The sequence below is a fragment of the Perognathus longimembris genome, chromosome 22 (assembly GCF_023159225.1).
Source record: "Perognathus longimembris pacificus isolate PPM17 chromosome 22, ASM2315922v1, whole genome shotgun sequence".
NCBI classification, from domain to species: Eukaryota; Metazoa; Chordata; class Mammalia; order Rodentia; family Heteromyidae; genus Perognathus; species Perognathus longimembris.
In genome coordinates, this window is record NC_063182.1 from 7,646,996 (window position 1) to 7,673,481 (window position 26,486).

Sequence of the window (26,486 nt, forward strand, 5' to 3'; positions counted from 1 at the left end):
AGTGCTCTAACACTTGAGCCACAGTGCTACTTCTAGCTTTTGGTTAATTGGAAGTAAGAGTCTCAAGGATTTCATGCCTGGGCTGGCTTTGAACCATGATTCTCAGACACAGCCTCCTGAGTAGCTAGGATTACAGGCATGAGCCACCACCTAATTTCAAGAAATGGATAACTTATTTAAAAATTGGAGCTCATACAACTAGGTCTATCCAATATTAGTATTACAGAGTACAATTGAATATTGTAAATTATAGTTTTTAAAATCTGAGAAATGTAAACAATCACCATGATTTTCAAAAGCCTTCATGTTGGGCTGGGGATATAGCCTAGTGGCAAGAGTGCCTGCCTCGGATACACGAGGCCCTAGGTTCGATTCCCCAGCACCACATATACAGAAAATGGCCAGAAGCGGCGCTGTGGCTCAAGTGGCAGAGTGCTAGCCTTGAGCGGGAAGAAGCCAGGGACAGTGCTCAGGCCCTGAGTCCAAGGCCCAGGACTGGCCAAAAAAAAAAAAAAAAGCCTTCATGTTTAGGGCTGGGGTGTAGTTCAAGTGGTGAATGTTTCTTTACCAAGCCCAAAGCACTAGGTTCGAACAACTTCTAGTACTTCAAAAAGAAAACCACTTATTTTTTTTTAAAAGCCTATGTTTGATGTGCATCTGAGCATACAAAATAATATTTATTATCGAATAATTGTCAAAATATTTATTGAAATTATTTTCATTTAGAAAATGAAAACAAGTTTTATTTTTTCCTGTTTCTATTTTCTTTCCTTTTTATTCTGTATGTTCTTTTGTTTATATTCCTTTGGGAATCTAAAGGGAGGCACTGAAGTAGAGGGACAAAGCTAGGCACATACTTGAGCCCACCCATCACTTCCAGCCTTTCTGGCTTTAGGTTGTTTTTAGGCTAGAGTCTGGTGCATCTGCCCTGGCTGGCTTTGGATTTTGATCCATGTATATGTATATCATAAGTCACCATGCCTAGCTTAAAGTCTATACTATTTATAATGCACTTTTTTTTCTTTAAGGTAAATAAATGCTGTTTATGATAACTTACCAACTGGACTAGTAGAGACTCTCTGGGAAGGTGGCCGGAAGCCAGGTGCCTTGGAGTTGTCAGGATGCATGTTTTCCAAGTGTCCAAGTACAGAGTTACCCAGGAACGCTGACTGAACAGTGAAAGAGGCATCTGCAGCAACTCGTGAGGGTAGTGGACCATCTCCCCACCCCTGGTTGGCTGGTACCTGACTGCTGTCAAAAAGACTACTGAAGTGATTGAAAAGTGTGGCTGGGCCAAATGCAGTTTGCAGAGGTTTATTTGCTGGGTTTATGTGCATCTGAGAACCATTCATAATGTTCACAGCTGAAGAAAGCTGCACTGCTGCTGGAGGACCTTGAGTTGGTGTTAAAGGAACAGGATTTGTAACAAAAATAGACTGGGGATCCTGGTGTATAGTTGCATTTGGTACCACCGAGTAAAAAGAACCTCTGGGTTGCATTCGGTGAGAAACCCGAGGTGCTGGTACAGCTAACTGAGGTAAATTATTGGTATCCTGATTATCAGCAGTAACCAATTTGGGTGATGACATAGTCAATGGAGTAGATTCTGAGTTAGAGGCAAAAGACACTGACACAGGACTTAAATCAGACACACTGGATGGCTGTCCCTCCTCTTGTGTTGTATTACTGGAAGGAGGAGTGGGACTACTGGATGGATGAGATTCTGGCACTCCTGGGGTGTTGCTGGCAGAGCTATTACCACTATTTGCAGTTGGAGATGGCGTACATAGGTTTGCCATAGGTTGGTCCTGTGTAGACGCTTTCTCTTTGGAAGGTGGCATGGCAGAGAAAGACTCCATCTTTTGTGAAGAAAGCTGTACTTGAGGAGTAGATGTGGGCAGAAATGTGCTGGGAACTTGCCCACTAGTAGCAGGTGTAGAGGAAACAGAAGGCAGGGAACTACAAGTACTTGTCACAGAAGAAATCACTGTTGTTGGAGGACTTGTTTTAGGCACACAGGCAAACAACTGCTTTCTGACTGATGAAGGAGTCCGGGTATTAGTCACACACAGTTGCTGACTGGCAGCAACGACAGATGAGACAGTGATGGGACAACTGGTAGTAGCTAGTCCAGGAGATTCTGATGACAAAACAGTTCCATTCTGGTTAGGTAGACGGGTTGTGGTATTATGTTTTGGAGAGCTGCTTGTATTGCCAGGATTCACAGGTCTTACTGGGAATGGTCCCCAAGTATTAGGAGAAGGTGGGAAAGTTCCTCCAAACTGGGCCATGGGTAAACGAGGATGCCGGATCTGTTGCATAGTTTGAGCAGCCAGTAGGGCAAAATGAGGGTGGGGATAAGCTAAGGGAAGAGAAACTGGGAAAGAAGAACGTACATTTGTTGGCACGTTCTTATTAAGTTTATTAGTGGGCTGGAACGTAGATAATGTTGTTGCCTGTGAAGTTACAAGACTTGGAGCACCTAAGGGAAATGCATTTTTGCTAGAAGCTGCTGTGGTACCTACTCCAGAAGAGAAGTTTGCATGAATAGATTTGGTGCTGGACGGTGTTCTGATATGATTTTTAGGAATCAAATCCTCTAATTCCTTAGCAGGATCTTGAATAAGTGCATTGATAAGTTGAACTGCATATCTTGTTGATTCTGTTCCACCCCTGGGGAATAAATAAAACAAATTAAAAAAAAAAAAAAAACACCAGGGCCTGGGGATGTGGACTAGTGGCAAGAGCGCTTGCCTTGTATACTTGAAGCCCTGGGTTCGATTCCCCAGCACCACATATACAGAAAATGGCCAGAAGTGGCGCTGGGACTCAAGTGGCAGAGTGCCAGCCTTGAGCAAGAAGAAGCCAGGGACAGTGCTCAGGCCCTGAGTCCAAGGCCCAGGACTGGCAAAAAAAAAACCCACAAAAAAACCTATAAAAAACAAGTATTCCTAACCTTCAAATGACATTACATTTTTTTAAGTGGTATTTGAACTTACAAACTCCTGCTTCATAGGCAAGCTCTGTAGCACATTAGATAAACCCTGAGTCTTAATTGCACTATTCTTAACTGTACTATCTCTGAAGAAAGTATGCTTCTGTTAGGCACCAGTGGCTTATGCGTGTAATCTTAGCTACCCTGGAAGCTGAGAGCAGAAGGGTCATAGTTTTAAGTCAGCCTAAACAGAAAAGTTCATAATGACGAAAAGAGCAAAAAAACAAACAAAATAAAAAGGGCTAGAGATTTGGCTCATGGGGTAGACTGCCAGCCTAGCAAATACTGGGCTGAGTTCAATCCCAGTACTCACCAACATAAATGCATATATACATATGCACATATATATGCATAAGCATACATATACAGGATTTTAGGCCAGGTGCTGGTGGCTCATGCCTGTAATCCTAGCTACCCAGGAGAAAGCTGGCCCAAGCAGGAGAGTCTGTGAGACTCTTATCTCCAATTAACCATCAAAAAGCTGGAAGTGGAGCTGTGGCTTAACTGGTAGAATGCTAGCTTGAGCAGTAAAGGTCGGAGACAGTACTCAGCCAATGAGTTCAAGGCCAAGTACTGGCACAATAAGCAAAATAAAAAATTCTGCCAGGTGCTGGTGGCTCATGCCTGTAATTCTAACTACTGAGGAAGCTGATATCTGAGAATCACAATACAAAGTCAGCCTATTCAGGAAAGTCCAGAAGACTTTTATCTCCAATTAACCACCAAAAAATAGCTTGAAGTGGAGGTGTGGTTCAAGTGGTAGAGTGTCAGCCTTGAGTGTCAGCCTAGGGATAGTGTCTGAACTCTTTTGAGTTCAAGCCCCAGTACCAGCACAAAAAATAACATAAAAATAAAACATTCTTATGAAATTTTAACATAGAATTAGTTATATAAAATTTTTAATAACTACCTTATTGTAATCATTCTCTCTCCATTTTTATCCTTTTGTTTATCCACATCAATATGGGCACCGGTAACATCTTGTATTGCAGTGATGTTGCATCCTCCTCTTCCCATTATCCTGGATACAACTGAAGCTGGAACAGATAATTTCTTTGACCTATAAAGTGAAGACCACACATAAAATCAAATGTATTTGAATAGTAAATACCTTCACTTAAGAGACACTAATAGAATAATATTCTTAAGCCTTAAAGAAGAAATTAACTGATCTCTTATGCTGAATTGAGAAATGGTTAAAATTACATTGCTAGTTAATACAAAATTACATTTACCTTGTATTACCACAAGTCAATTAACCTGAAATGACTAAATGATGCATATAGTATTCTTAAAACCCATGCTGAGGGGCTGGGAATATGGACTAGTGGCAGAGGGAGACTAATGCTACTTACCTTCGAACAACTTCTTTCCATCCTTCTTCCCTTTTCTGACTTCTTTTAGGACTAGTGAGATTCAACTTTATGTTTGGAGAGCTTAGTGGCAATGACACTGACTTGTAACTTGTGGACAAGGAATTAGGATTCATCTCACCTTCCAGACTGAGAAGAGAAAATAATAAGTACAACAAAAGATACACTTTAGGGCTGGGGATATAGCCTAGTGGCAAGAGTGCCTGCCTCGGATACACGAGGCCCTAGGTTCGATTCCCCAGCACCACATATACAGAAAACGGCCAGAAGCGGCGCTGTGGCTCAAGTGGCAGAGTGCTAGCCTTGAGCGGGAAGAAGCCAGGGACAGTGCTCAGGCCCTGAGTCCAAGGCCCAGGACTGGCCAAAAAAAAAAAAAAAAAGATACACTTTAAGGCAGAAATTCAAAGGATTTAAAAAACAGGCTGGGGATATGGCCTAGTGGCAAGAGTGCCTGCCTCATATACATGAGGCCCTGGGTTCAATTCCCCAGCACCACATATACAGAAAATGGCCAGAAGTGGCGCTGTGGCTCAAGTGGCAGAGTGCTAGCCTTGAGCAAAAAGAAGCCAGGGACAGTGCTCAGGCCCTGAGTCCAAGCCCCAGGACTGGCCAAACAAACAAACAAACACCAAAAAAAATTGAAATATTCCAATTAAATGTTCCAATTAAAGTTCGGCATATCAGATAATCAAGGTAGGAAAAGAGATAAAGAACGAAGAGTCCGTCACATATTTTAAAACTAAATTTGATTCAGTCGTAAGTGAGACTATTTTCAGCTTCAGAATCTGAATCTTATAAAAATGTCTAGTAATCTTAACTAGCCTATGTAAGAAGATATAAGTATTAGTTTTCTCTATCTCAGTAAAGAATACATTGGTATTTTGATGGGTATTGCATTGAATATTGTCACTTTTGCAATATTAATTCTGCCAATTCAGGAACATAGGTCTTTCCACTTCCTAATGTCTTCTTCAATTTCTTTCCTCAAAACTCATAGTTTTTGTTGTAGAGGTCCTTCCTTCCTTAAGTTGATTCCTTTTTTAAAAAGTCTATTGCAAATGGAGTTGCTTTCCTAATTTCACTCTCAATCTTCTCAGTACAAAAAAGCTACTGATTTTTGTGGATGGTTTTAAACCTTGCTACTTTGCCAAAGTTATTTATCATCTCTAGGAACTTAAGGGTGTAGCCTCTAGGATCATATTATCTGCAAATGGGGTAATTTTATTTCTTCCTTCCCTATTTTAGTCTCCTTTATGTCTTTTCTTGTTTTATGGCACTTGTTAGGAACACCAGTAGTATATTGAAAAGTGGAGAAACTGGACATCTTTGTCATGTTCCTAGTTTGGAGGAAAAGATTTTAGTTTTTCACCATTAAGTATGATTTTGGTTGTAGGTGTGTCATAAGCAGCCTTTATTATGTTTTGTCTATTCCTAACTTCTCTAGAGCTCTAATCATAAAAGGATGTTGGATATTGTCAAAAGCTTTTTCTACACTAATTGAGATGATCATGTGATTCTTGTCTTTTGTTCTGCTAATGTATTTCTTTTTAAAAAGTATTTGTCAAAGTGATGTACAGAGGAGTTAATGTATTTCATTAATTACTGATTTATATATATTGAACCAGACTTTCATCCTTGTGATGAATCCTGCTTGATTGTAAGATATGATTTAAAAAAATAGTTGTTGAATTCCACTAGCTTGTATTTTATTAAGAAGTTTTGTTCATTCTTCACTGAGATAGATAATCTTAAAAGTTCATATGGAACCACAAAGGCCCCAAATTGCAAAAACAATCCTGGGCAAAAAAATGTAGTGCTGGAGGTATAACAATTCCAGACTTCAAACTACTAGAGAGGTATAGTAACAAATATAGCTTGTACTGGCACAAAACCAGGCTCAAAGATCAATGGAACAGAGAGGCTTAGATATAAACCTAGAAGACCTAGAAATAAAACCACAGACCTACAGCCATCTCATGGCTTAGTGGTACAGTGGCTAATGTGGTACAGTGCTTGCCTAGCATTCATGAAGCCCTGGGTTTGATACCTTGGTACCATCTAACGAGAAAATGCCATAAGTGACACTGTGGCTCAAGTGAGAGTGCTAGCCTCGAGGAAAAGAAGCTCAGGGCCAGACCCAGGCCCTGAATTCAAGTCCCAGGACTGGCAAAAAAAAATTAAAAAATAGTATTTCATAGGTGAACTAAAGCCACACATTGAATAAAAGCCTTTTCGACAAATGGTATATGGAAAACTGGACATCACATGCAGAAAATGGAAACTGGCTCTGTCATCCTGTATTAATACCAATTCAAAACCCATCAGAGCCCTTAATGTAAGACATGAAACCACTACAGGAAGGAGTAGGAGAAATATTAGACTATATTGGCATAGGCAGCAACTTTCTTAGTAAAGTTCCAGTGGCTCAGCAAGTCAAAGAAAGGCTAGACAAATGGGATTGCATCATACTAAGAAGTTTCTGCAAAGGACATAGTTAAAAGTTAAAAATATAGCCTATAGAGTGGGAGAAGATCTTTGCCAGTGATAAATCAGACAGTGGCCAATTATCCAAAATATACTAAGAGCTTAAGAAACTAAACCCTCAAAGAATCAACAATTCACTTAATAAATGGGCAATCCATGTAATAAAGCCAAATAGACTCTCAAAAAAGTGAAAATGGGGGCTGGGGATATGGCCTAGTGGCAAGAGTGCCTGCCTCATATACATGAGGCCCTGGGTTCGATTCCCCAGCACCACATATACAGAAAATGGCCAGAAGTGGCGCTGTGGCTCAAGTGGCAGAGTGCTAGCCTTGAGCAAAAAAAAGAAGCCAGGGACAGTGCACAGGCCCTGAGTCCAAGCCCCAGGACTGGCCAAAAAAAAAAAAAAAAAGTGAAAATGGCTAATAGACATACGAAGAAATATTCAACATCTCTGGCCATAAAGGAAATGCAAATCAAAACAAGATAGATTCCATCTCACCCCAGTTAGAATGGCCATCATCAACAATACAAAATAGGGCTGGGGATATAGCCTAGCGGCAAGAGTGCCTGCCTCGGATACACGAGGCCCTAGGTTCGATTCCCCAGCACCACATATACAGAAAATGGCCAGAAGCGGCGCTGTGGCTCAAGTGGAAGAGTGCTAGCCTTGAGCGGGAAGAAGCCAGGGACAGTGCTCAGGCCCTGAGTCCAAGGCCCAGGACTGGCCAAAAAAAAAAAAAAAAAAATACAAAATAACAGATGCTGACTTGGATTTGGGGAAAAAGAAACCCTAACACATTGTTGGTAGGAATGTAAAGTTGTTCAACTACTCTGGAAAGAAGTTTAGAGATTTCACAACAAACAAACAAACAAAAAACCTAAACATAAAGGTGGGTGCCGGTGGCTCAAGCCTATAATCCTAGCTACTCAGGAGGCTGAGATTTGAGGATTGCAGTTCAAAGCCAGCTCAGACAGGAAAGTCCGTGAGATTCATATCTCCAATTAACCACCTGAAAACCAAAAGTGGTACTGTGGCTCAAGTGGAAGAACTAGCCTTGAACTGAAGAGCTCAGGGACAATGCACAGTCCCAGAGTTCAAGCTCCACAATGGACCAAAAAAAAGCATTGTATTCATAAACTGATTTGTTGAGTGGAACTTCTTTGAACAACCACTTAAAGATAATAAAAATGTAATTTAAATAAAAAACATGTTGGTTTTCAAAATTAAAGACAAAGAACCAGGTGCTGGTGGCTTATACCTATAATGATAACTACTCAGGAAGCTGAAATCTGAGAATTGGTTTGAAGCTAGTCAAGGCAAATAAATTTGAAAGACTCTTACCTCCAACTAACCAGCAAAATGCTGGAACTGGAGGCATAACTGAAGTGGCAGAGCATCAGCTATAAGTGAAGAAGCCAAGCAAGAGTATAGGGCCTTGAGTTCAAGCTCTCTCATTCTCACTCTATCTCTTTCTCTCACAGACACATACACACATTGACACAAAAACACACACACAAAGCAATAAACTTAAAATAGCTGAATACAACTAGTGCTTAATGTATTTTACATTTTTGTGCTAAGCATGAAAAAGCAAAGGTGAATTTAGAGTTAATAAGTCAAAATAAATTACCGTGTTGGAGTTTTTGAAGCAGCAGAGATTGTCTTTTCTTCTTGAGAATTAAGGATCAGTGTGGGACATTTCCTATCACTAGCAGATCCATCCATAGTGAAATTTAATTCTTGGCTCTTACCACCACTGCTACTCTCACTATTGCAGTCTGTGCTATCCAAGTTTTCAGAATCACTATTCCCACTTATACCACCACCTCTAGGTTCTCCATTTATTTTATTTTTATCTGACTTTGGTTGTGCTAAAGATATATGTTGTTCTGGTAAAATTAAATGTGCTGTGGGAGGGGTTTCTTTTGTCTTATTCTTCTTATTTTTCCGATTGGTGCTGGGGGTTGTTACTACATTGGCCCTTTTTTTCCCAAACACATTTGTGAATGTGGTAGATGTTGCAGAGATTCCAATTGTGGTAGTGGTAGTTGCACTAGGAGGTTCTATGGGAACTTCTTGCTCCACTGAAATTACAAAAAAGATAAAAATCACATTGACAGCCACCGATTTCAAAATATTTTTTTCTTAAAATATATTTCACAATTTATAGTAATCCAGTTTTTTAGGTTATGAAGAAACTTTTACTGTTAGAACATCCTGATAACTAAGTTCTTATAGAATATACACACCTATAATGTCTCATGATCTAATGAAAAACCACAATATAATTTGAGTTTAGGATAATTTTCTAACAGTATTTTAGAATTGGAAGTAAAGAAAATTTGCCTATATAAGAACTGCCCAGACAGCACCATAAGTAACCCCAAGGGAAATGAACTCTAGGCTCTACTAAAATGTCCTCAGCTAAACTAACTAACTAGTTTCTAATCAGGGAGTTATGCAGAGATGTACGTGAAGGAAAACTGGCAAAACACTTCTACTATTTTTAGTATACACAAGGTGTTTACAAAGTACCTTAAATGAAAATTGAACTTCTATAAATTATATACTTCTTCCTTCTGTTCCTTTATATTAGTTTATAACAAAACATTTAGAATTTTTAATATAACATAGGCTATCAACTTAAAAGTAACAGAATATTTAGGGTTAACCATAACAAAAAGCACTTTTAATGGAATTGAAGGGAGAGTTTTATCTCCAATTCAGGTGAGTCATTTCTTACCATCTTCATCATTTTCCTCATCCTCATCCTCTGGTACTTCTGAATTCTCTTTAGGTTTGCTTTCCTCATCTTCTTCCTGTTTCCTTTTCTGCTCCTCTTTTTTCTTTTTTCTCTTCTCTTTTCTTTTCTCTCTTTTAGCTGCAAGAGCCTGCTTTCTGCTTTCTTCTCTTGACTAAAAATAAAGTATATCATTTTACCAACATATAATTATTTTTAAATTTAATTACTTATTTATAAATGAAAATTACCACTTAAAGCTGTATCTCCAGACCCTCTTTAAAGCCATATTTAAGTTTTGATAACATCTAGTGTAGTTAGTATGAGAAAAATATTTTTCGTACCCTTCAAATAACAGTACATAATAATAGTAGCCTGACACAATAATGTCTGAAACAAATAGGAAGACTGAATTTCAGAAAGGAAATGTGTTTTTTATTTTGCTTATTTGTTTTCAAACTTTTCCCATTATTCCACACAGCCTTGGATAGTAGACAGTCTTTTTTTTTCTTTTTTCTTTTTTTAAAATAAAAGCATTGCTGGGAGTCAAATCCAGGGTTTGTATATCTTAGGCAACTGCTCTACCACTGAGCTACAACTCTAGCATGTAAACAGTTACTCTTTAATACTGAGGCTAATAAATAGCCTTTAGACCTGATTTTCAATATTTAAAATTTCTTTTCACATGATCACTTAAACAGTAATACCATATTTGCCAAATGGTATTACTGCTTAAGTAAGATGGGATCTTAATCCAAATCTAATTCCTCACTTAATATAGTCTCACAATTATTTTTTAAAATAGAGGATGGTTTGGAATAAAAAAAAATTTCATGGTGGTTTTAGAATCTAACAATTCCTTCAAATCATATTTTGTTATGATTACTGGGCTGGAAGCATGGCTCAAGTGGTAGAGCCTCTGCCTAGTAAGCACAAGATCCTGAGTTTAAAGCCCAGGAATAGCAATAATAACAATGATGATGATGGTGATGATGATGACTGGCCATACAGGTAACAGATTATTCTGAGTTTTAAACTTCTAATAAGTATCTTTTGCCACTCACTTTTTCCAGATCAAGTTCCTTTAGGAGAATACTTGCATTCTTATTTGCTTCTGCAGCCTGCTGATCTTTAGCCTTCACAATTGTTTCAACACATTGGTGACACTTTTTCAAAAGTTCCTATAGTAGAAGACGAAATAATATAAATTCAGAAACACATTAACATATAAAGACCAAGTAAAACTGAAAGCAGTAGTAAGTACACCAAAGTTCAAGGATTATAGTTCAAACGACTGAAAATTTGCTAACTCAAATTCAGCTAGCTGCTGAGTCCAGGCTTTCCTCAATCTCACATTAAGAGTAGGCATTTGGAAGTGGAGGTGTGCCACAAGTAGTAGAGTGCCAGCCTTGATAAGCCACAGTCCAGGCCCTGAGTTCAAGCCCCAGTACCAGTGCAAAATCTAACTCATTTGGTAAGTAAGTACTTGCTAGAGTAATCCTCTGTGAGCTTGACTGAATGACCAAAGGATAAAAACAGTATTTTAGGCAGGCACAATGACTCAAGCAGGTAATTCTGGTTTCTCAGGAGGCTGAGATCAAGAGGATCATGTTTTGAAGCCAGCATAGGCAGAAAAGACCTTGAGAGTCCATCTCCAAAATAATCAGTAAAAAACTAGAAGCTAGAGGCATGGCTCAAATGGTAAAACACCAGCTGAGTAAATTAAGAGATTCTGAGCACAAACCTAATACTGGTCAAAAAAAATACTTAGCAAAAGTATTATACCCATCTGTTTTGCAAATGGAAAAACTAAGAGATTTAAGCTTTTTATTTTTAGAGAACAAAAAGAATTGATTTTTTTTCTAAAAGACTTAAAAAATGTTTATGATAAAGGTGATATACAGAGGAGTAGTAGTTATATATGCTGGGTAATAAATACGTTTCTTTTTTGGACAATGTCAGCTCTTCTCTCCCATTTCCATCCACAGGTTGTATAGTTCATTTTCAACATAGTGCCTAGTGAGTACCACCACTGCTTTTGCTCACTTTAACTGAACTCAGTCAGGGCCTTGCACTTGCCAGGCAAGTGATCTTCCACTAAGCTAAATCCCCAACCCCGAAGAATAATTTCTACTTGTAGATCTTGGTATATAATTCCACAAAGAACAAAAACGTGCTTCAAAAAACAATAAACCTACCTTATCTGTAATTGTTGCTATATATCTCATACATTCTATATCAGAAGGGAACTGATTGACTTCCTTCACCAAATATTGAACAACTTTTACATGACCCTGTAGATATAACAAAAACATAGAAAATAATTCATTGAACTTTCATCATATGCTTAACAACTCATGGTTAAAAATAAAAACTTCTAATTCTCTAAATTTAAAACTAAGTTATATATTTCATATATACATATATTTCACTTACATATATATGTGGAACTGTTGGGGGAAGCTAAGAGGAAGGTGAGAGAGAAAGGAAAGGAAAGGAAAAAAGAAAAAAGTAAAAGAAGAAGGAAAGGCTTATATCTGAATTAAAATCGTATGAGACCTACTAAAAGATGTAACAAAAAAAGGGAAGAGGGGGAAGGTGATAATTTTTTTTGCATATATGTAAATATCACAGTGAAACTCCTTTGTATAATTAGCATCTGCTAATAAAAATTTATTACATTCTAAGCTACTAAGCACAAAATATAGTGAGCAAAGGAAGGCAGCATGAATGATTAGGCTACGTAGGTTAATACAAGCCAGTAACACATTGCTTTGTAGACCCTGTTAAGTAGCTTACAATTTTTCATTAATTACAATGGGTAAATTTTAAAAATACAGCAGAAATATGAGGTTTAGTATATATAAAAGGAAGATGGACATGTAACTGAAGTAGTAGGGTGGTGCTTGCCTATCTTGTGCAAAACCCTGGATTCAATGCCCTTCCCCCATATACTTTAAAATTTTGTGGAAGTTTGATCTATTCTGTTCCTACTCAGGTAGAGAAAACATCCATTCACATATAATATAGCTTTCCTCTATCATGTTTACTGTACAAAGATTCCAAGTGAATTTGTTTTAATGTATAGCTCTTAGGTTTTGGCCACAGAAAAATGAATAATATCAATTTTATTTATTTTTATTTTTTGCCAGTCCTGGGCCTTGGACTCGGGGCCTGAGCACTGTCCCTGGCTTCTTTTTGCTCAAGGCTAGCACTCTGCCACTTGAGCCACAGCGCCACTTCTGGCCGTTTTCTATATATGTGGTGCTGGGGGATCGAACCCAGGGCTTCATGTATACGAGGCAAGCATTCTTGCCACTAGGCCATATTCCCAGCCCAATAATATCAATTTTTTATGTGGAAATAATACTCAACTCCTTGAGATCAGTTTATTTTCTCATATGGTTTCAACTTAGAACTGGCTTAAAATGATTAAATTTTATCTTTTCCCTTTATGTAAAGTTACCTTTCGAAATGCTGACATAAGAGGTGTGATTTTCCGGTTATCTGCTGCATCCACATCAGCACCTGCTTGCACTAGCAATTGTACTACATCAAAATGACCACCATTAGATGCCAACCACAATGGTGTATTTCCTTTCTTGTTACGAACATCAATATGAGCTCCCCTATAAAGAAAGAATATTAACATAGTTTGTCTCCTGTAAGAGGATGACACTTCTTACTCTCTTTAAAATCTTTTATAATCTTACAAAATACAAATCTATAATTTATGTCAATGTAAAACAATTTTACTTATTCAGACCACAGAAGTTTTATATATATAATGACAAAACTGGTTTAAGACAGAGTAATATAAATCAGATGAATTTGATCAAAGTGTATTAGATGCATATATACATATTGTACTACTAATTTATGCTAATAAAATAAATATTTTTAAAATGAAAATCACCCACCTATTAATCAGGAGCTCACAAAATTTATAGTGACCTTTGTCTGCTGCTATTGTTAATGCAGTATCTCTTGACGAAGGCACTGGAGGGGCATTGACATCTGCTCCTTTATCAAGGAGAACTCTTCCAACCTCCGCATATCCTCCAGAAGCAGCCTCCATCAAGGGGGTAAGACCAGTCTGTTTAAAGCAATCAATTACATGATAAATAACACAATTTCTCACAAGGATTAAAGTAACTGACTCTTACAGAGACCTATTTCTTATGAAAGAGCTAAGCTATATTCTATTTTAATTTTACTAAAGAAGTGAAAATTGTTACATTCAGTTAGACATGCCAGAATGAATTCACTTACAAACCTATTGCCCTAAGCAAAAAAGAAAAACAAAGCCAAATGTGGTGGTATATGCATATAATCCCAGCAATCAGGAACTGAGGCAAAAAAAATTGAATCTGAGATAAGCCTAGGCAACCTACAAGTTCCAGGTCAGCCAGAGCATATAGTGAGACCCTGTCTCAAAACAAAACACATCAGAAATGATTTCACACAATTTCTATGCTGCTATAGTTACTCACTAGATAACTTTTTTCAAAATGAATATATAGAAATATATCACTTCTTAAAATTTTTGCCTATGTCGCTTTTGTATATAAATCTCTAACTTTTTCTCCCTTCCTCTTCCCTTTCTTCCCCTCACGTCCTCTCCCTCTTTCATTTTTTTGAGGTTGTATCTCACTCTGTACCCCAGGCCTGGCCGTCAGCTCTTCATCTTCCATAGTGCCAGGATTATAGGCATGTATCATTGTACCTGGGTTGACATTTTTGTCAAAAGATATTTCTTACTGGTACCATTCCTAAAGAAATTTGGATTTCTCTAGGACTTTTAAATAGCAGTTAAAAAGTACAAAGGAAGCCCAACACTGGTGGCGTAGAACTATAAACTTGGCTACTTAGGAAGCTGAGATCTGAGGATTGCTGCTCAAAGCCAGCCAAGACGGAAAAGTCTTTGAAACTCATCTCCTTAATTAACCAGTAAAAGCTGGAAATGGAAATGTGGCTCAAGTGGTAGAGGACCAGCCTGGAGTAAAAAAGTCAAGTGAGAATGAAAAGACCTGAGATAAAGCCCCAGTAAACACACACACACAGTCCAAGGGACACCTATACAGTCCAAGGGAAAACCATATCTTCTCTCATTTTTTTTTTTTTTTTGTCAGTCATGGGGGTCTGAACTCAGGGCCTGGGCACTTGAGCTTCTGGCTCAAGGTTAGTGCTCTACCACTTTGAGCCACAGCTCCACTTCCAGTTTTCTGGTGGTTAATTGGAGATTGGAGTCTCGTGGACTTTCTTGCCTGGGCTGGCTTTGAACCATGATTCTCAGATCTCTGCCTCCTGAGTAGCTAGGATTATAAGCATGAACCACCAGTGCCTGACTTCTCTCATAAATGTAATTGTTGCATTAGCTTTAAAAAAGTATAACTAATGAAGTTCTGAAAGACAAATGAAATTTCCATTCAAACCTTTCAAATTTGAAATGAAATTGACTGTCACCTAAGCCACATTTTCTAGGGTTCTAAATACCTTACAGCTTCAATGCAAACCACAGACACATCTCCTACTCTCTAATTTCAAAGTCACAACAGTCAGAACCTGTCATAGTTAAATTAGATCTTAGTTTGTCCAATTTTATAGTCTATGAACTAATTTTTTGTTTAGAGTTTTTACCAATAGAAAGTAGAGGCCTCAATAAAAGGAGTTTTTGGAGCTGGGAATATGACCTAGTGGCAAGAATGCTTGCCTGGTATACATGAAGCCCAGGGTTCGATTCCCCAGCACCACGTATATAAAAAAGAAGCCAGGGATAGTGCTGAGGCCCTGAGTCCAAGCACCAGAACTGGCAAAAAGATAAATAAATAAAAGTCCTTTAAATGAAAATAGTGTACACTGATTACTGTATAACATAATTTTCTAAACTTGCATTTGCCATGAGTCATATGCCATGTTCTTATTACTGGAAAATATCTGAAGTAGTTTACAAATTACAAAATACTTACTTTTGCCCTGTGTTCAACATTGGCTTTGCGGTCCAGAAGTAAACTCACTACTTCTGCTCGTCCCTGGAAACAGGCCAGGGTGAGAGCTGTGTTCCGATTGGTCTCTATCTGAGCATTAATATCTGAACCCATATCAAGCAGCAGTTTCACTGCAGGGACATGTCCATTCATTGCAGCCAACATCAGAGGAGAAATACCTAATTTACTCCCAGTCCTAAGGGGGAAAATATGCTCATAAAATTAAAATAACATATTTCCTGTGTTTAAAAAAAAACATTAAAGGTGAAAATTTATTTCAACAATAAAGATTTCTAAAACTGATGAATATGTTTTACTTGCTTAGAACAGTAATAAGGAATAGGAAAACCTCATAATTTAAAGCCAAAACTATAAATTTTCAACCACAAGTACAAAGTACTTTCTGAAATGAGACCTCTTAAAGAAATCACATTACTGGGGCTGGGAATATGGCCTAGTGGCAAGAGTGCTTGCCTCATATACATGAAGCCCTGGGTTCCATTCCCCAGCACCACGTATATAAAAAATGGCCAGAAGTGGTGCTATGGCTCAAGTGGCAGAGTGCTAGCCTTGAGCAAAAAGAAGCCACGGACAGTGCTCAGGCCCTGAGTCCAAGGCCCAGGACTGGCAAAAAAATAAATAAATAAGAAATCACATTACTGACATAAACGGGATCATTTATATATTATAGGAATAATTTTTGACCTTGCAACTATCTTAATTATAATGCCAAGGGTCCAAGGGCTGGGATATTGCTCAATTGGTAAAGCTAGCAAGGGAGGTGCAAGGTCCTGATTTGAAGCCTTAGTGTTACCCAAAGAGGGGTGGGGAATGTTAGATGTCCAAATACTTAGGGAAACACACTTAATACTAATCATTAGTAATAAAATGAATAAACAGTTGATACCTTGAATTAATTTCTGCCCCAGCATTAAGAAGAATCTTAATGATATTTACATATCCTCCAGATGCAGCTAGACTCAATGGTGTATAATCAGACACATTTCTATGTTCTTTATTTGCACCCCGAGCAAGCAGCAAATCTACCACCTACAAAGGAAAATACGAATAGTGAAACCCAGTTTACACCAAGGGCTCAACTTATAAAGGAGAAAACACAAAGAAATAGGACCTAAGATTTCCTGTCTAAATATGTGACATTTAACATCAAAGAAATGGGTTTAATTTCATACTAAGGAATTAAGATCTTTAAAAATCCCAATTATATTGAAGCAACAAGATGTTTTCATTTCTCAATTCCCGAGTAATGGATTTTCATTTTACATGTGTTAGAATTGTAGCTGACTCAATCCCAATGAAGGAAAGACATTTTTTTTTTTTTTTGGCCAGTCCTGGGGCTTGAACTCAGGGCCTGGGCACTGTCCCTGCCTTCTTTTTGCTCAAGGCAAGCCTCTACCACTTAAGCCACGGCGCCGCTTCTGTTTTTTTCTGTATATGTGGTGCTGAGGAATCGAACCCAGGGCTTCATGCATGCTAGACAAGGATTCTACCAGTAGGACACATTCCCAGCCCCAGGTAAGACAATTTTTATTTGGCTACCAGGGCAAGCAGATTTCTTAAAAGGGCATTTACTATTCCCATTGCATTAACAAAAGTATCCCACTCCTCAGAATTGAATGGAACATGTCAAAATGCATGTACCTTTTATTCAGGTAGCTAAAGTACCAACCATGCCCACCTTGAAAAACACAAGTAAGATGTTTACAGATTGAAAATTTACATGAACATACCTCCTGACGTCCACCAGAACATGCCAGCGAAAGTGGGGTATCCTTAGTTCGTTCAGACTGCGCTTCTATATCACCTCCTTTATCTAAAAGGATTTCAACGACTCCAACATGCCCTGCTGTTGCTGCCAGGATCAGTGGAGTAAAACCTAAATCAGAAAATAAAAATTTCTAACACATTTGTGCTTTTTACTTAAAGCTATTGTTTTAAATTATCAATAATAATAAACAGACAAAAAGGCTCCAATTATTTAGCATAAAACTGCTCTACACCCTAATTTATTAATGATAAAAACATATAAACATCTGGCAAAAGCAAAGCCAATAAAACTTTCAAAGATTTACCCATGTTCATTACAAACTTTAATGTTTCTGTGCAAACTAAGGAGTTGGGAGGAAGGGGACTATAACTTTTTTTTTTCAACAGGGGACTGGGCCCAGGTCCTACAGGACTACTAGACAAGCATGCTACCACTGTGCTACAAACCCCAGCTTGTAAATAAAACTTGCTCATCTTCACTAATAACTTACACAGCAAGCCTGACTTACTCTCAGATTGATTACACTTTGACCAAGTATAGAAATAAAACAAACAGGAATGAACAGATTGGGTCTAAATCATTGTGTGATCTGCTCTGAATTTTGTGAAAATATTATCTTCCAAGAAGCAACTGATAGGCAAATAAATAAAAAAAATGTGAAAAGGCAAAAGTTATTCTTCCAAAACAACAAGGGCACATAATATGGTTAACAAACTATAAGTGAAAAAGTTTTACATGTTGAAAGGCCATGTCTTTGGTGGAAGTTGAGAAGCATTAGTGGAAGAGTGAATTAAGCATTAACAGTATAACACTGAACTCTATATGTTCTGAGCATTTGCAATTTTTCTCTCACGGGGGTATCCTTGGAACTATACACCCAGGAATATCAAGGATCTAACATATTTTACTTAGATTTTTTTTTACTTTTTATTTTTTACCAGTCCTGGGGACCTAGGTGCTGTCCCCCAAGGCTAGCGCTCTATCACTTGATCCATAGCTCCACTTTCAAGTTTTTCTCAATTAAGTGGAGGTTAGTAGCTGAAGATTAACTGGAGATAAGATTCTTATAGACTGTGCAGCCTGGGCTGTCTTCCAACTGCAATCCTGATATCAGCCTCCTGAGTAGCTAGGATTGCAGGCATGAGCCACCAGCACCTGGCTTTTGAATTTTTTGGAGAATCATTTGGCTCTGTAAATTAATGAATCTTATTTTTTAGTCTTATTACTAATATTGATAGTGGAAAAGGCACAAATGCTTTCTCATTGAACTATATTTTATGCACATTTTCTGTTTGTGGACTCAGAGCCTGAGCACTGTCCCTGGCTTCTTTTTGCTCAAGGCTAGCACTCTACCTCTTGAGCCACAGAGTCACTTCCGGCTTTTTTCTATATATGTGGTGCTAAGGAATCGAACCCAGGGCTTCATGTATACGAGGCGAGCACTTTACCACTAGGCCATATTCCCAGCCTTTATGCACATTTTCTTTGTGACTGACGTTTCCTACCTTTTTTGTCTCTGTGCTCAATTTTAGCATCTCGTGCAATGAGTACAGACACAAGTTCTTCATGACCTCCTGCACAAGCCAGTGTTAATGCTGTGTCATGATTGCTTTCAGTCTAGGGAAAAAAAATGATTATCAACTTGAAATTAATTATTTCTTTTCACCATGAATATATAATAACTTCCCTTTTCAAAGTAAACAATGTAAGTTGCAATTAAGTTTATATCAAATAAACTGATCTACTCACATGGGCATCGATGTCAACTGAAGGATATACAGGGGAAACTATATTGCTTGGAGACTGTGAACAGGATTCAGGTGTAACACATTCTGTAGCATGTGAAGAACTGTTGGAACCAGTGGGCACTCGGCTATTCACAGCTGAAAAACAACATTTATATTGCTAAATTCCATTCAAAAGAGTAAAGTTATTTGTATATAGAAATACACACACAGAAACTCCCCAACAAAACAAAATAAAAATCCAGAATTCCCATAGTAATATACTGTGAGGGCCAAATCAGGAGCTTTGTAATCTTAAAAGCACCTACATTTGAATCCTAGTTCTAGCACTAACTTTCTAAACTTGAGCAACTAGTTAAACTTGCCCGAGTCTCAATTTCCTTATTTGTAGAATGGGTTTAACTATCCACATTGGAAGGTTGTTGCAAAGTCCTCTTGAGGTATATAACATACTTCATGGAATACCATATATTTAGTGCACATACAAGAAATGGTAACTTTTGGGGCTGGGAATATGGCCTAGTGGCAAGAGTGCTTGCCTCGTATACATGAGGCCCTGGGTTCAATTTCCCAGCACCACATATACAGAAAATGGCCAGAAGTGGCGCTGTGGCTCAAGTGGCAGAGTGCTAGCCTTGAGCAAAAAGAAGCCAGGGACAGTGCTCAGGCCCTGAGTTCAAGGCCCAGGACTGGCCAAAAAAAAAAAGAAATGGTAACTTTTTACACTGTCAATACATAGTATATATTTTAATAAGTTTTCTATCTTAGTTTGTAGAAGGCAATTAAATTTAAAAAATAAGAAGAGAAGGAAAGAAGTGAGAATAGTTCTCATATATAAGTAGAAGGAATTATGTAATTTAAAATTTAATATTTTCTTTAGAGGTTTTCTAGAATAAATCAATTCCTCAAAATGAAATTTCTTTATAAATGATGCTGGAATTTTCAATTTGGTACTCAAAATCTAATGTATGAGTTAAGAATCAGGCACTGTAGTACATGTTTATAATTCCAGCACTTGGCAAACTGAGAAAGGAGGATTATGAGTTCAAAGCTAGCTGGGCTACACAGTGAAACTGTCTCACTCTTTTTGTTTAAGCCAGGAATGATATCTCAGACCTACAATGCTGGCTAATTGGGAGGCAGAAACTGGGGAATGATGGTTCAAGCCAGCCCAGGCATAAAAACTTGAAGAACTCTACCTTATTCAATGTCTGAGTGTGGTCATTAGTTTATGTGTGTCATCACAAGCTACACGAGGATGCACAAAAAGGGGATTGCAGTCATGGCCAGTCAGTCTAGCATGCATGGCATGAACTGAGACCCTATCTCAAAAACAAGTAACACAAAAAAAACTGGTGGAGTGGCTCAAGTAGTATAGATCCTGCTTGACAAGACCCTGAGCTCAAACCCAGTACTGCCCCTCCCTAATTATTTTTTAAATAAAAGATAGAATTGGGGAGGGGGGGAAGATGGGAGAAAAACGAGGGAGGAGGTAACAAGTTATTTAAGAAATGTACTCATTGCCTTACACATGAAACTGTACATTGACAATAAAATAAATTAATAAAAAAGGGAAAATGAGTTGATAGGGGCATGCTCATAGTCCCAGGATTAGGGAGGCTGAAGTAGAAGAACTGAGTTCAAAGCCAGCCTAGGCTATAAAGGAGACCCCAAGTCAAGCCAAAACAAACAAACAAAAACCCCAAAATTGAGAAGTTATATATATTTTAATCTGAATATTTCTTATGTTTCATAGGAGATGAAGTTTACCCACAGAAGGGGAAGTGGATCTATATAAAAAGAATATTGTGCATATAGTCCAACAGATAATTTACTGAAAGCATTCAATATGGTATGTGCTTAATAAATGTAATTATCAGTATGTGATAAGACTTTCAGTACAATTATTCACTATTAAAAAATAAAAATATTATTTATACAACAAAATTCAGAAAAAAAACATATAATCATTAATAATACGTAAGAAGCAAAGCTTAAGGGATAACTGTAAGCTTCTATTTGTGGCCAGATTAAAAGTTAAAAAATACACAAGTTAGGGCTGGGAATATGGCCTAGTGGCAAGAGAGCTTGCCACATGAAGCCCTGGGTTCAATTCCCCAGTACCACGTATATGGAAAACGGCCAGAAGTGGTGCTGTGGCTCAAGTGGCAGAGTGCTAGCCTTGAGCAAAAGGAAGCCAGGGACAGTGCTGAGGCCCTGACTCCAAGGCCCAGGACTGGCAAAATAAATAAATAAATAAATACACAAGTTAAAGGAAAATGAAAGTAAAAACATTTAAGCACTTCAAGTATTGGAAAATGTTCTCTCTAGAATTATGATATGATTGGATCCTAATCAAGGACACTGTTTACAACAAATATGAATGCTTCAGTTTATTAAGTTTCTAGTTTAAATAACTTAGCAAAGTTTCAGATGACTGGATATGTTATTACATGAGCTATCCCCTTTCCTCCCCACCAACACATAAAACCATCTCGAAAATATAAATTCTAGCAATTTCAATAGCCATTTAAAGAATATAACTGAACTGCTCAGTTACAAATAGGGATGATTATTTTGTTTGTTTCACCTGTGAAAATGACAGTGTACTCCCTTTTTTCTCACTCAATGAAACAAAAGCAGATACTTTGTTACATATCAAAATAACTGATATATTTAGAAAACAACTTAAAAATAACACACTCGATTGATAGAGAAAACCTTACTGATAAGACTTTAACAGTAGTTGGTCTTATAATTACCATATATCATAGTAAAGAACTACATTTCTATCATTATTGTATTTATTTGTATTATGACTTTTTAATGAAAAGCAGATATTGTAAGACAGATGTTTAGAGTTGGTTAGCCACAATGTAACACTATGAAAGTTGACTTAAAAGACTTCTACTTAACACATTACTAAAAAATGTATTGTTATAGCACCATGTACTGTACATTTTTGTACTATATTATCCTAGGAACATTTTTCTACTGGTAATAATGACAATCAAAACCATTCCACAGAAAGTGACTTTAATAAGATTGGTTACAAATGAAAAGTTATGAGAAAGTAAGAGATTTAAAAAGTACATATGCAAAGAAAGTTGTATTATAAAACACTACACAAGGATTATAACATTTTCATGAATTCTAAAATAGTTTATATCTCTAAATGTATCTGAAAGTAACAAAAGTAGATTTCTACAAAGAACAAAATATAATTCAGGTTAAATTTATATACTATTCTAATATGGTATGTTTTGGCCTTTAACTTTTTGTGAAGTAGAAAAAAAGTAGCTTTGTAGGTAGTCTAGAAGATAATAAATATTATAAAAATATCATGGATATCAGGTAAATAAAATATCCTGTGAGGTTTTAAGAAATAAAGTTCTTATAATGTTATATGGAAAGCAGCTATTGAACAGTTCCATTTCATAAAAACCTAAAAATTAAATGGTGACACTCATTAGAGGAATTATTATTTAAATATATTTTACTGTAAATCCTCTCAAAAACAAGATATTCTAATTACTTTGTGTGTGTGTGTGTGCGTGCGCGCACGTACACACTCTATCACTTAAGCCACAGCTCTATTTCCAGCTTTTTGCTGGTTAATTGGAGATAAGAGTCTCACAGACTTTCCTGCCTAGGTTAGCCTCAAACTGTGATCCTCAGATCTCAGCCTCCTGAGTAGCTAGGATTACAGGCATTGAGCTACCATGACTGGCTATATGTACCTATTTTCTTTTGGCTTTCTTTATTTAACTTCATGATACTTATATGTGCTTTGCTTTATTTATCTGAATGATACTTATATTTTAATGACTATTATACAATGTATGTTGGATTTTTAATAAACAATGGTCCTATGAATGAGGAGACAACTCTTAATTCTTTATAAGAAATACCAAGAAATTGAACAGTGAGGCTAGACTTTGGATCTAATTTCTTCTGAAATCAAAGTGGTTGCCAATTTATTTCCAGAAGCCTAATTCCTTAGGCTATACACTAAAAACTCCCATTTGAGCCAGGTATTCGTAGCTCATCTGTAATCTAGCTATTCAGGAAGCTGGTATCTGAAGACAGATTCAAAGCCAGCCCCAGCAGATAATTTTTCCTCTTAACACTACACTTTTGGAAGGGGTGCTGTGGCTCAAGTGATAAGAGTGCTAGCCTTGAGCACAAAGAGGTTCAGTGCTCAGGCCCTGAGTTCAAGCCCACAATTAACAACAACAACAACAACAAAAATCTCTATTTTATGGCTGGACACCAGTGGCTCACACTTGTAATCTTAGGTCAGGAGGCTGAGATCTGAGGATCGAGGTTCAAAGGCAGTCCAGTCCAGGAAAGTCATGAGACTCTTATCTCTAATAAAGCACTCAGAAAACCGGAAGTGGCACTGTCGCTCAAGTGGTAGAGCCCTAGCCTTGAGCTGAAGAGCTCAGGGACAGCACCCAGGCCCAGAGTTCAAGTCCCACAACCATCCAAAACCAAAAAAAACTACACTATTACTGGTTCCTTACAGTGAAATTCAAGTTTATGAGCGAGTACATTAAGGTGTCGACAAACAACAATACAGTAGTCACATGACTATTAAAACTTACATGCACATCAAATCTTCCCTTTTTTTTTTTTTTTTTTTTGCCAGTCGTGGGGCTTGAACTCAGGGCCTGAGCACTATCCCTGGCTTCTTTTTGTTCAAGGTTAGCATTCTACCACTTGAGCCACAGGACCACTTTCAGCCTTTTCTGTTTATGTGGTGCTGAGGAATCGAACCCAAGGTTTCATGCATGCTAGGCAAGCACTCTACTGCTAAGCCACATTCCCAGCCCTCTTCCTTTTATTTTATTTTTTTGGGGGGGAGGGTCAGTTGTGGGGCTTGAACTCAGGGCCTGGGCATTGTCTCTGAGCTTTGGGCTCATGACTAGTGTTCTACTACTAGGAGTCACAGTGCTACTACTTCCAGTTTTCTAGTGGTTAGAGGTAAGAGTCTCACAGATTTTCCTGAGTAGCTAGGATTACAGGCGTGAGCCACCAGTGCTTGGCTATTATTTGAATTTTTTGAGAATCACTTACTATCAAGATAACTGCTAAAAACCCAACAATTTCACAAAAGGAGGAAATATGTTCCCAATCAAAAGTTTAAATATTCTGTCTAGGACTATTTCAATCATGTCACATATAAGATTACATGCTAAAAGGTTCAGTCAATCTGCCAATCAAGTCACAACATTAATGACTTTTTTGTTCTTCCATGACTAGGGCTTGTACTCAGTGGCCTCTTACTTGCTCATGGCCAGTCTCTACCACTTGAGTCACACATCCCGCCCACCTGCCTTTTTGCAGGTTATTTTGGAGATGAAGCCTCACAGACTTTTATGCCCAGGCTGATTTCAAACTGTGATCATCTAGGTCTTAGCCTCCTGTGTTTCCAAGCTTTAGCTGCCATTGCCCTACTAGTACTAGCTTTAGTGTTTTTTGAGTTAGGGTATGATGTCTTATTTGCCAGGGTTGGCCTGGATTGTGATCCTCCTAACACAGCTGTGTAAACAACGCTGTACCATCATGCTCAGTTATTGTTTAAAATGAAGTCTCATTAAATTTTTGCCTGGGCTGGCTTCAAATTTTGATCCTTCCAATCTCCACTTCCTGAGTAGCTGGGATTATAGAAATGAGTCATTGTGCCTAGCTATGAGAAATATTTTGACAGTAGAATAGCAAAAAAGGAAAAAGAGTTCCTATACCTAAAGAGTAAAATATATTCCTGTTATACATAGCTATTTTCTAAAGTCAAACTTGTATGATACTAAATATGAAGGATAAGAATTAAATTTAATCCAAATAAAATTAATTATGTATGTGGCCTGCTCTACAGTCCTACTGATACTGGTTCTTTTAATTTCTTTACCTTCAACTTCTTTCACTTTCAATTAAAGAAGTGAATTGAAACTTAAGCTTGTAAAGAAAATAGTTTTAAATTTTAAATAAAGGTCATCATCTTCTGCAAACAAAATAAAAATGTTGCCATTATTTCAAAACAGATAACCTACACAAAGTGGAAATTCTTACATGAAAACAATTTTGAACTTATATAACTTAAAAGGGAATATCATAAAATATAGTCAGTAAATGTCTAAAATTAACTTTCTAATTTATATTAACATTTTTATAATTAAAAGATGTTTTCGAATCTAATTTTTAAAGTTTTACATGATCTTTGTAAAAGAGCATTTACATTTAGCAAATAATTTAGCAAAAGACTTTTCCTTCGAAAACCATCTGTAAAAACTGCCATAAAGTTAACACAGTCATTTTACAGTAGTTGTTATATTCTTTATTAAAAGGGGGAGAGGGCTTGCAACTGTATTGGCCAATAAGATGGGTTTCATAACTCAAATTGAACACTTAATTATGAACACTGTCATTCTAGTTATTGAACCCTGAGTTTTAAAAATGGTATTCTCAGGTCATTAGTTTAATCATTACTCATAATCATACCTCATACTCTAATATTTGTCTTTATTCAGATTATACGAGGCACGCTCTCTTGCCACTAGGCCATATCCCCAGCCCTTTATCCATATTATAAATCAGAACTATAAATAAATTACATGAGTTCATTCAAAACGTTAACAACTTTCATACTAAAGATACACATTAATTGACTTAGTGGCCATAAGTGAAAAAATATAATAATTCAAAATACCAAGAGCCTAACTCTTTTAAAACATTTCCCAGAATATTTATTTATTTTAAGAAAATGAAAACATTTATCCTCTGCCCAATGATACCTCTTACATTTCAGTTGAGCCTCAAGACAATAGCACATTTATAACCAACGGAAGTCATTCACATGCCCAAAAAAATTCCTGCTTTAAGTAACCTTATTTCACATTTTAAAAGTTTCCATAAAGATTAGGAAGACTAAAGAATCACAAAAGAAGAAAGGAAACTGGGATAGCATAATTGGGGGAGGGGGAAATATGACAAGAGGAAACAGACAACAGTAAAGAAAAAAATGTTGCAATCAAGAGACAGAGGACTGGCCTGCCTTTGAATATCAATCCAGCTACATCTTAGTTCTTGGTCTTCATCCACTGTCAACAGCCATTCTGGCTGCATTTCTGAATTGGGCTCTCATGGAGGTGATACATTCACCAGCCATCTTTAGGAAGGTAAATGATTAATTGCATTGTATTCCCACTGCTGCAAGGACAATGAAAGGGAAAGTAAACTTGTGCACCTCATTTCATATCTAGTTGTAATTTTCCACACAACAATAAACAAAAAAACATATACTTTAAGATTATCAGGTCGTGTGTGTGTGTGTTCATCAAAAGAATGAAAAATTCCCATCTTCAAATCATCA

The 26,486-nt window shown here is 37.3% G+C and overlaps 1 protein-coding gene across 15 annotated transcripts in view; it reads right to left on the minus strand.

Moving 5' to 3' along the window:
• Ankhd1 (ankyrin repeat and KH domain containing 1) overlaps window positions 1-26,486 on the minus strand; it is a 124,451-nt gene that overhangs the window by 20,037 nt on the left and 77,928 nt on the right. For 12 of the 15 annotated variants that reach the window (XM_048331360.1, XM_048331359.1, XM_048331357.1 and 9 more), the window contains 14 exons: window positions 19,119-19,252; window positions 18,875-18,986; window positions 17,332-17,477; window positions 16,488-16,630; window positions 15,563-15,776; window positions 13,514-13,689; window positions 13,060-13,222; window positions 11,792-11,887; window positions 10,658-10,774; window positions 9,597-9,768; window positions 8,484-8,937; window positions 4,351-4,497; window positions 3,906-4,055; window positions 1,058-2,673 (listed from right to left, as the gene is read on the minus strand). In XM_048331360.1, the coding sequence (XP_048187317.1) occupies window positions 1,058-2,673; window positions 3,906-4,055; window positions 4,351-4,497; window positions 8,484-8,937; window positions 9,597-9,768; window positions 10,658-10,774; window positions 11,792-11,887; window positions 13,060-13,222; window positions 13,514-13,689; window positions 15,563-15,776; window positions 16,488-16,630; window positions 17,332-17,477; window positions 18,875-18,986; window positions 19,119-19,252 (3,840 nt within the window). Of the gene's footprint in view, window positions 1-1,057; window positions 2,674-3,905; window positions 4,056-4,350; window positions 4,498-8,483; window positions 8,938-9,596; window positions 9,769-10,657; window positions 10,775-11,791; window positions 11,888-13,059; window positions 13,223-13,513; window positions 13,690-15,562; window positions 15,777-16,487; window positions 16,631-17,331; window positions 17,480-18,513; window positions 18,638-18,837; window positions 18,987-19,118; window positions 19,253-25,828; window positions 26,324-26,486 lie in introns of those variants that run through there. The other 3 variants (XR_007208663.1, XM_048331367.1, XM_048331368.1) reach the window with 3 other exon arrangements.